The sequence below is a fragment of the Plasmopara halstedii genome, assembly GCF_900000015.1.
Source record: "Plasmopara halstedii genome assembly, contig: Scaffold_672, whole genome shotgun sequence".
Lineage (NCBI taxonomy): Eukaryota > Oomycota > Peronosporomycetes > Peronosporales > Peronosporaceae > Plasmopara > Plasmopara halstedii.
Genome location: NW_020187589.1, coordinates 599562 through 608418, shown reverse-complemented (window position 1 = coordinate 608418; position 8857 = coordinate 599562). Strand labels below are relative to the sequence as shown.

Here is an 8857-nt window from a genome sequence, read left to right as displayed (position 1 = left end):
AGTAGTTATGCATGTATTTAGATTTTACTATATATATTTAGGAAAATCTATACATCTAAAATTAGGCGGCTTTGCCGCAGATAAAAACAAATAAAAATCAGTTTTGGATTACAAGCGGAAGGGTAATAAGCCTTGGGTTAAGGCAATAATTACTCTTGGAGTAAGCGATTGTGGTCTGCTAACTCGTACTAGTTCTAAGTATAGAACAAAAGGTCGGTGATCCAAATTACGCTTCCTCTTAGCGCAACGCTACGGCAGCCCCGCTGCAGTGTGTGTCTCGCAAACGTTTGTTTGCGAAGTCAGTACATCACTACTCCTGAACTTTGGAGTTTCGAATCAGCAGCACGCCAAACAAAGCCCCGTCAGAGCAGTAACATCTTTCGGCGTTTAAAAGATCGAGGTGTTCCCAGCCTAACCTTAGAATCACTACGATTTTATATTGCGATCTTTCCGACGAACCTGCTAGCATGAAGGCCCTGAAGGACCCTGAGAAGAGCAAACCGACGGACTTGTCAACGCAAATAGCTTTTCGTCCTCTAACTCATCTTAAGTGACAGTTAAAAGAGAGAGTGCAGGGCTAAGTAAAGACTTCAAAGAACCAGAATTGCGTCAGTCAGACGTCGAAGTAGTAGACCATGAACAGGACGTAACTAAGGGCTATGAGCATATCGAGATCGCCAAGCTGTCAGGGGCGACGAAGAAGTATGACACGACAAAGAAGAACCAGCAGAGAGGAGATGCATTCGAGTAGCAACAGAATGAACGCTTTCACGATTAGTCACTTGAATGAGAAGGACGGATTCAGCATGACTTTTACGTTGACAGAGGGCGAACAACACCCGACTTAGTGCGAAGGGAAAAGTTCGACGCAGTATCCATAGAAACGAAGAAGGCAGACAGCGATCGACCACGAACGGCATGGATTATGACAATTTGCGAGCTCTATAACATCGACCATGGCAAAGTCAAAGTAAATTAGGACTTCTCTTTATCCATAAATCGGAGATAATCCAAGTTGAAGGGTGAAGAGAAGGCCTTGCTGTTTAAAGTGTTCTGGAAATTCTGTGTACTCAAGATTGGGCAATGCTCGTTTGGCTTGCAACAGTTGTAAGTGTGGATGGACTTGTCAAATTAGAAGTACTCGAGCAGCTACACGTAAACTCGGTATGATGTGACAATAAATTCACCGCAGCTTTGTGTCCTTCCCCCAGTTCTATCAATTAAAATGTTTGACATATTAACAATGAAGTGGTAACAATGTGTAACCAAACATCGAAAACCATCAACAACCTAAGATCAGCAACGGCTACGCAAGCTTTGAAATTTATTTGCTGCCTATTTTCAGGATACCAGGATTTACTAATTAAAAAGAAGTCACTTTCAAATTTGAGCTGCATTCTGCGGTGGTGACAACGAAAGCTGAATCAACTCTTTCGATTAAGTTTTGGCTTTGTCGCGGTAATATAGCTACACTCGAATATGAAATTGGAGCAGGCGCTACAGCTTAAAGATAAATGGGACCGGGAATTCAGAAGTTTTTGTGAGGTAAAGTCTCAACAAAGTCCTGCTCGCATTACGCACTTTGGTCATGACAAGTGTTTAACTGTCGAGCTAGAGAAGGCAGAGGAGACTGTGATTCTTGGCAAGTAAACCGCATTTATTCCATGAAACTACGCACTTTTAACTAATTATAACGCTAACCATTTACAGACAAGCGTGAGCTCGAACGGTTAATGAAAAAGGCATTCCTTTCTACAAGACACAATACACCATCACAAATCGAGCTTATAAATCACGTTCAAGGCTGTTCTGCATGCACAAATCGATTACACTTTTGCGATTCATGCACCGAGAAAGCGTCCGAGTTCTTTAGCAACTTTTCTTCAGCTGAGCTTTTTGCCCGATACGGCAATAAATTACCACCCGCCGACGAAATTGAATTAGCTGCGTTTGTAGAATCTGTCAATCTTCGTGAAGCTCGAGCTATTGGCCATGGATTTGTTGACGCTTAGCACTATTCCAGTCATTGGTCTAATTTAGATATCGATAGGTTTCGTACACGATACAAGTTCAAAAATACATACTGCTGAGGAATCTACATGAATGAGCACGTAGCTTTCTAACAGGAGTTTCAGAATCCCGTGCCATTTTTACTTCATGCTCTTTGATATTAATGGACTGCATCGCAGATTCAGGAATCCACGTCAATTGCAAAAATATCGAACTACTGTAACTTCTTACGAATTATGAAACCAAAGCCGGCAGAGCGCATCGACGATGGTAGCTTCATGAGAATCGAAGTCATTTCAATGATGAAACTATTGCTTGTCTCGGGCGTCGCTGTCACGTTTCTCACACTATTTGTACTTATTGGCTTTGGTGGATCACCACCAGTTGCTACATCTGACTGGACAAGCAGTCCGACACGATGCACTTCAGACTTTTCCATCAGTCTTTACAGGGAGTGCATCAGATCAAACGGTACAATCAGTGACAATGATACAGATATTGATAGTGCCGTATCTGCTATTGATGAGGTCTTGAAAGTTTCATTGAGAGAACGAAGATCCATCTTAACGTGTATGTTTGACGCATGCACGAACCGAACGAATCGTCCATTTGCCAGTAACGAACAGAGTCTACATGTTGTCCATTATTCGTTTGAACTCAATGGATTTAAGCAGCTCAATCGCTACTTTTACCTCGAAGCCTCATTTCCAAACTTGAACCAAACATATCAAACTTTTAATGTTACATTGATCCCGCATGTCAAAGGGTTTTATCTCAACGAGACTAGTGGTAATCAAACATATGCAGACATCATTGACAATGTCGCTTTAAAGACAGTCACTGTCGAGTGTGCAGTAGGTAATTTGTATTGTGAGCCAGTCTACTTCTTACGATTTGGTGATATTGATTTTAAAGATTATCAAGTTGACGTCCTGTTTAACTCTACGCAGACTTTGACACTCTCTGGCTCAAATGTTCAATTTCGAAAGACATGGGGCACTGAATCGTTCACAAAGTGGCTCATTGGTATCAAGTTTTTCTTTCTTTTCCTCTCTACACTCTTTGCAGGCTGGTACATTCACTGTGTTAATCAGCTCTCGTCACGTGAGCAGAACGTAGAACAAGGATTTGTGATGGCTTTGATCTTGTCGCTCATATTTTTCAACGACCCATTTTACTTTGCAGAAGCTACGTACGGCAGCAACGCAGCTCGACTTTTAAGTGTTGCATTTCAAGTTACATTCTTTCAGATGCTGTTACTGTTTTGGCTAGTTGGGATTGACAACATGCGCTTACAAGGAATGGAAAGTGGCGTGTCGAATGTGAAGTTTTTTGGTCCAAAGCTGTTCTTTGTGACAAATTTTTGGTTCATCATGGTGCTTTATTACGGCTACATCAAATATAGCCGCAACAACGATGTCATGTGGGATCCTCTTGCTGAAAGCAATTCTTTTACATCCCTTAAATCACTCTGCAGCCTTTTCAGTGTTATATTTATCATGTGGTACGGTGTTCTCATTGGAATGAGTATACGTGAGATTCGTGCTCGTCGTGTTCGGTACCACTATCTCATAGTGTTAAGTGGTTTGATGATGATCATTTCCTTTGCAGGTCTTGCTAGCGGTGAGTTATCGCCGATTCCATCGAGCGGTGGAGCATGGACGTCACTTCAGACGATTATTAATGTCTATGTCTACATGCTCTGCTACTTGCACGCTCCATCCACTACGACTCTCGAACATCTGCGTAAGCACAAACATACGAAGGGTAATCAAAACTGCGAAGTCAAGCCACTGAGTAGTAGCAACGCCGTCGATATTGCACAGATTGAACTGGCTGACGGTAACGAAATTAGCGAAAGCGATCTGGCGTAATAGAGACTTGTAGCGAAGCGTTACCGATAGTGTATTCAAATCATGATTTTCAAGAGCTAGCGATAACCTTAAGCTGTATTTTAAGCACGAAAACGTTTTGATGGGTCCGAAATTTCCATCGAACGCTTTCGGTTCTTGGAAGTTTCGTTTAGTGGTGCCAAGTCATGGTGCACTGAAAGATTTTTGGCCAGAAGGAAGGCCACTTCCATGCTCTGCGAGTAATTTAGCCGTGGATCACAATAGCTTGTGTAGCGCAGCGGCAAATCGGCTTCATCAATACCCTGCGGACCACCTGTACACTCGGTCACGTTTTCACCCGTCAGCTCAAAGTGGACACCACCAAGTATTGACCCCGCCTCACGATGGATTTCCAATGTTTGCTCTAACTCGCCAAATATGCGGTCAAATTGTCTAGTCTTGTAGCCATTTTCAGCCACGATAGTGTTGCCATGACACGGATCGCAAGACCAAATGACCTTTAGTCCTGCATCTTTCACAACTTTGATATGCTTTGGGAGTAAACTCGCCACTTTTTCGTAACCATATCGTGTAATTAGTGTGATTTTACCCGGATAAGCATCCGGATCTTTCCATAGCTTACGAATTAATGGCACCAGATCTTCTACAGCCATGCTCGGACCAACTTTGATACCTATGGGGTTCTCAATCCCTCGAAAGTACTCAATATGGGCGTGGTCTAGCTGGCGAGTACGGTCGCCAATCCATAAAAAATCTGTCCCTACGTTGTAATACTTGCCGTCCACTTTACGTGTCATCGTCTCTTCGTACCCAAGTTCCAGTCCTTCGTGCGACACAAAGAGATCGACAGTTTTTAAATGTGGTGAGTCCGCTCCAACGCCACACATATGCACGAAATGTAAACTATCTGTGATTTCGTTAACCATGTGCTGGTACTCTTCACGTCGTGATGAGGTCTGAACAAAGTCGAGGTCCCATTTACCAGCGTCGTGAATATCTGCAAAGCCCGAACTTACTAGCACGCGCCCGTAGTTTAAAGTAGCTGCGCTATGAAAATACCCATCCAGTAACCGGCGTGGATCTGGTGTACGCTCGTTTTTCTCGTATCCATTGATATTCTCACCACGAAAGCTGGTCACCATGTCGCCATCTAGCATCTCGGTGTCATTCGACCGAGGTTTAGCAAATTGTCCTGCCATTCGTGCTACACGCACGGTGGGAATACGTGCACCCCAGACTAACACAAGACTCATTTGAATCATAATTTTAAGCTTTTTTTCAATCAGATCTGGTTGACAATCCTGAAAACGCTCGGCGCAATCGCCACCTTGCAGCAAAAAGCGCTTTCCTGCCGCTACTTCTGCCAATTGTTTCTTCAATTCTTCAATCTCACGCACAGACACCAATCCGGGCAATGTTTTTACTGCATTATAAACAATTGAAACGATAGATATTCAGCCAAATGATTACCCGATTGAATGCATTTTATCGTAAGACTTACACTTGTCATGAGCTTGCTTTAGTGCCTTTTCATCGGGGTACGAAGCCTGTTGTTTGATGGGAAATTGACGCCATGACGAAGGGGTCCACTTATCTGCCATCTTTGGCCAAGTGATGTTTGGTGTGACGCACATGATTGATCACTAATGTAGCCATACAATACAAAAAGTAAGTATAAAGTCGTAAGAAAGCATGGGGAAGCATCGAGGTCGCGGTCCGACTACCAAGCGATCTGCAGCATACTCAGGAGACTCGTTCGTAGTCGTAAACCCATTGATGTTACACTCTACAGCTTGTAAAGCGCCAATCGCGCAACAAAATGGCAAGAAAAAGCAGCAAAAACAATCAAAGAAGCGCAAAGTGGACAGAAATGACTCGGATGATGTTTTGGTAGCAATAAAGAGGCGTAAGAAGATGCCGAACAAAATGATAAACAATGTCAAAGTATCGAATGCTACTAAGTTACCTCTTGCTAACAGAGGTGAGGCCTCCAGTACTGTGCTTCGTGTGAAGAAGGATACTGATGTGCTAGCTGGACTCGTTTGGATCTTGTATTCCCGCAATACCTTTCATCCTTGTGTGGTAGCATTCCCAAATCATGACGAAATATCGTGTAGTGATTTGGCAAGTATACTTAAGCATCTTGGATTGCAAGCTGTGGCGCTGCACCACAAGATGGCGGCAAAACAGCGAAACGAAACCATGCAGAGGTTTCAAACGTCTGTGACAGTAGCACCTTCAGAGCAAGGGATGGTGCTGGTAACAACTGAGCACATGATGGCAGCTACAGCGAGTGGACAGGCAGACGTGGTCCTGATTGGAAGTATCAACAAATCAACAATTGACCTCGCCAGAACGAAATTCGCCCATGTATACCATGTGACAGCTACCACTGGCCAAGAGATACTGAGTTCAGATACATTTCAACCAGAACTTACTATGCCGTCTTTACAACAATTACATCCACGATTGAAAGTTGCGCGACAGATTGTGGAAATTTCACAACGTCTGACCAAAACGGGAGCTGCTGATCGAAACGATGAAAAATGGGCACGTAAACTTGCTCGAGGTGCAGATTTAGACAATGAAGAAACGAAAAAAACAAAACGTGTATTAACCCCTGACGAACAAAGGCTTCAAGCATTGATGGAAAAACTTTACGTAATGCTGGCGCGCAAATTAACGGGTACTCATACGAAGAATGACAACATGATAAATGGTAAAGATCACAAAATAGATCATCACCATCGCCGTGAGAAGCTCGATGTGCTTGGTATAGTTACTGTGAATGCTGTTGTGGGCACAATTATGACAGAGGAGCGTAAATCAGCCCAAACTCGGTGGATGGACTATGCTGAAGGCAGAGCTCACGGTGGTCATTGGGAAGGTGCGGTACGTCATGGTGCTTCAAAAGACGCAACATCACTAGTGGTTCGAAACAAACTTTGTGCTGCACATTCTAAAGCAAACCATTCGAGTTTTCTGAGCAAGTGGTTCCCGAACGAAGAACCTAACGATGAAGTGAAGTGGGGCGGTGCATTTGGTAAAGTCTGCGGACATAACGAAGTGGTCTTGAATGAATTACGTGCTTTCTATCCACAAGAAGTGCTGAACTCGAAAGTCTGTAGTAGAATATTTCCAGCACCTGGAAATCAAGGCTTCGATGGCTGTCTCGAACATTTACGGTATGCTTGTATGGCTCAAAGAACAAGCATGACGCTCTGGGACGCTGAATATTTTATCTTTATTTCGTCATGTGGACGCGTAACATGGTCTAAAAAGAATCAATTATTGTCGCTATCCCTTTCGAGTCTGCAGTGTCTCGTTCCCGCCCTTCGTTGTTGGACGGTGGCAAGTGGCGGTCATATTCCACCGAGCGCAGTTCTTCGCGCGATTCAGCTTTGTTGTCAACTTGGGTATGGTGACAAGCATTCAAAAGATGCAAAAATTACTACAGACATTCTGAAGCGGATCATGAGCTTCGTATTTGGCGGTTCCGCTAGACTTTGGCGTCAAATTGCAAAAGTTCCAACGCCATTAGAAGAGGAAACTGTCTACGCTTTTCAACAGTAATTAGAGACATAGAAAAAGCGGTTAATTAACTTACGTTTGCAGTTGTTGCCATGTTACAGTTGGCGTCTATAATCTTAACTCTGGTTCTTTGGCTACTTTCGATTGCGAGTCTATTGTAGTTGCACATTCTAATGTTTGCCTATCTTCTATCTGTTCACTGAAGCCAAAACTGTCGTCATTCGTAGCATTGTTCAGATGTAATACATCTTTCTGCAGCACTAGTTTCTCCTGTAATGGATCAAACACTAGCCAATCGTCAGGTCGAGAGACTGTTCGATTTGCAAACTGCAGCTTCACCTGCATTAGCTTAGCTAATGCTTCTTTGCATGTGTCCTTGTCTACCAATGACGACGTGAGTTCATCAGAATGATTCCTTTTCGTTTCATCTTCAATCACTTCAGGTGTTTCATCATCGGACAGTAGCTCGGGCATGTCTGGCTCAGAGAAGACAGATGATAGACTACCACAATAACTAAGTCATAATTACTAGAATAAACGAGACTAAAGATGTTACTTACTGTGTCGGAAGAGAATCAAACAGTTGGTGGTAGAGCCAGCGACCTGAGAGAAGATCAAAAAATAGTGGCCAGCCTTGATCTACTAAGCCCCAGTGTTTGACAACATAGATAACAGCATATGCACTCAAAAGATGTAGCGTGGGTACTTGTACACGCAAAAACGGAAGGCGAGTGTAGTGCATGGCCAGTTCTTCCCATAAAGTCTCCAGGAATGAAAATTGTGGGTACATGTCACACACAATGACAGCATTCGAATACGCATCGCCCAGCAGAGTTAATAATATTCCGACGCCTGCCACAACGTACACGATAAACCACAGAGAGTGACGCGCGCCGTCGAAAGTAGTCATTATGCCCGTAATGCGCCTCATAGCACAGTGAGTTGAGCAAGCGATTGCGGAATAAGTTGATACCGTTACCTATACTGTGCGAGACCGGTATTCTGTAAACTAACCGTCACACCGAAGAGCTACATCGTATGCTTTTGTGTGAGAGAACTTGCGACTTTAATTGTTCTTAGTCCTTGCATGATCGATGTCAAAGGGAATAAGCATAACGGTGGGATGATCGGCATCTCATTTTACGATGATGCATTCGTTAATTTACACTAAACGTCACTACCATACCAATTGCTATCATACCTTACTTCAATCATGTGAGCTTGGCATCACTTTCTTTGCTTTAATAACTTAAAATGTAATGACTGCTAAAAGCACAGGAAGGGCAGCACCGATTACTGCCTGACCTGCTGCACCACTCTCACCATGGATTCTGATGCAACGCAGCTATTCCTTTCTTTAAAGAGTTGCGGCCACCCATTGGAATTTCTGCTTGCATCCTCGTGCAAGCCAAGTCGGTCAGCAAAGACTTTTGCTTTAGTTTTGATGAGATCTCCAGTGATGG

General features: G+C 43.5%; 5 protein-coding genes across 5 annotated transcripts; 3 read left to right on the top strand and 2 right to left on the bottom strand.

Annotated features, from left to right (window-relative positions):
• Positions 1-1479: 1479 nt before the first annotated feature.
• Positions 1480-2012, top strand: PHALS_13738 (uncharacterized protein; the record flags this gene model as incomplete). The annotated part of the gene is made up of 2 exons (XM_024729549.1): positions 1480-1642; positions 1711-2012. The coding sequence occupies 2 exons, from the start codon at positions 1480-1482 to the stop codon at positions 2010-2012; spliced, it is 465 nt and encodes a 154-aa protein (XP_024579915.1).
• Positions 2013-2246: 234 nt separating this feature from the next.
• PHALS_13737 (uncharacterized protein) lies at positions 2247-3884 on the top strand (the record flags this gene model as incomplete). Its single annotated transcript, XM_024729548.1, has 2 exons — positions 2247-3543; positions 3622-3884. 2 exons carry the CDS (start codon positions 2247-2249, stop codon positions 3882-3884), a joined length of 1560 nt encoding a protein of 519 aa, XP_024579914.1.
• Positions 3885-3964: 80 nt separating this feature from the next.
• Positions 3965-5464, bottom strand: PHALS_13736 (3-deoxy-7-phosphoheptulonate synthase; the record flags this gene model as incomplete). Its single annotated transcript, XM_024729546.1, has 2 exons — positions 3965-5286; positions 5365-5464. 2 exons carry the CDS (start codon positions 5462-5464, stop codon positions 3965-3967), a joined length of 1422 nt encoding a protein of 473 aa, XP_024579913.1.
• Positions 5465-5555: 91 nt separating this feature from the next.
• Positions 5556-7436, top strand: PHALS_13735 (uncharacterized protein; the record flags this gene model as incomplete). Its single annotated transcript, XM_024729545.1, has 1 exon — positions 5556-7436. One exon carries the CDS (start codon positions 5556-5558, stop codon positions 7434-7436), a length of 1881 nt encoding a protein of 626 aa, XP_024579912.1.
• Positions 7437-7502: 66 nt separating this feature from the next.
• Positions 7503-8304, bottom strand: PHALS_13734 (uncharacterized protein; the record flags this gene model as incomplete). Its single annotated transcript, XM_024729544.1, has 2 exons — positions 7503-7896; positions 7955-8304. The coding sequence occupies 2 exons, from the start codon at positions 8302-8304 to the stop codon at positions 7503-7505; spliced, it is 744 nt and encodes a 247-aa protein (XP_024579911.1).
• Between the last annotated feature and the right edge of the window lie 553 nt (positions 8305-8857).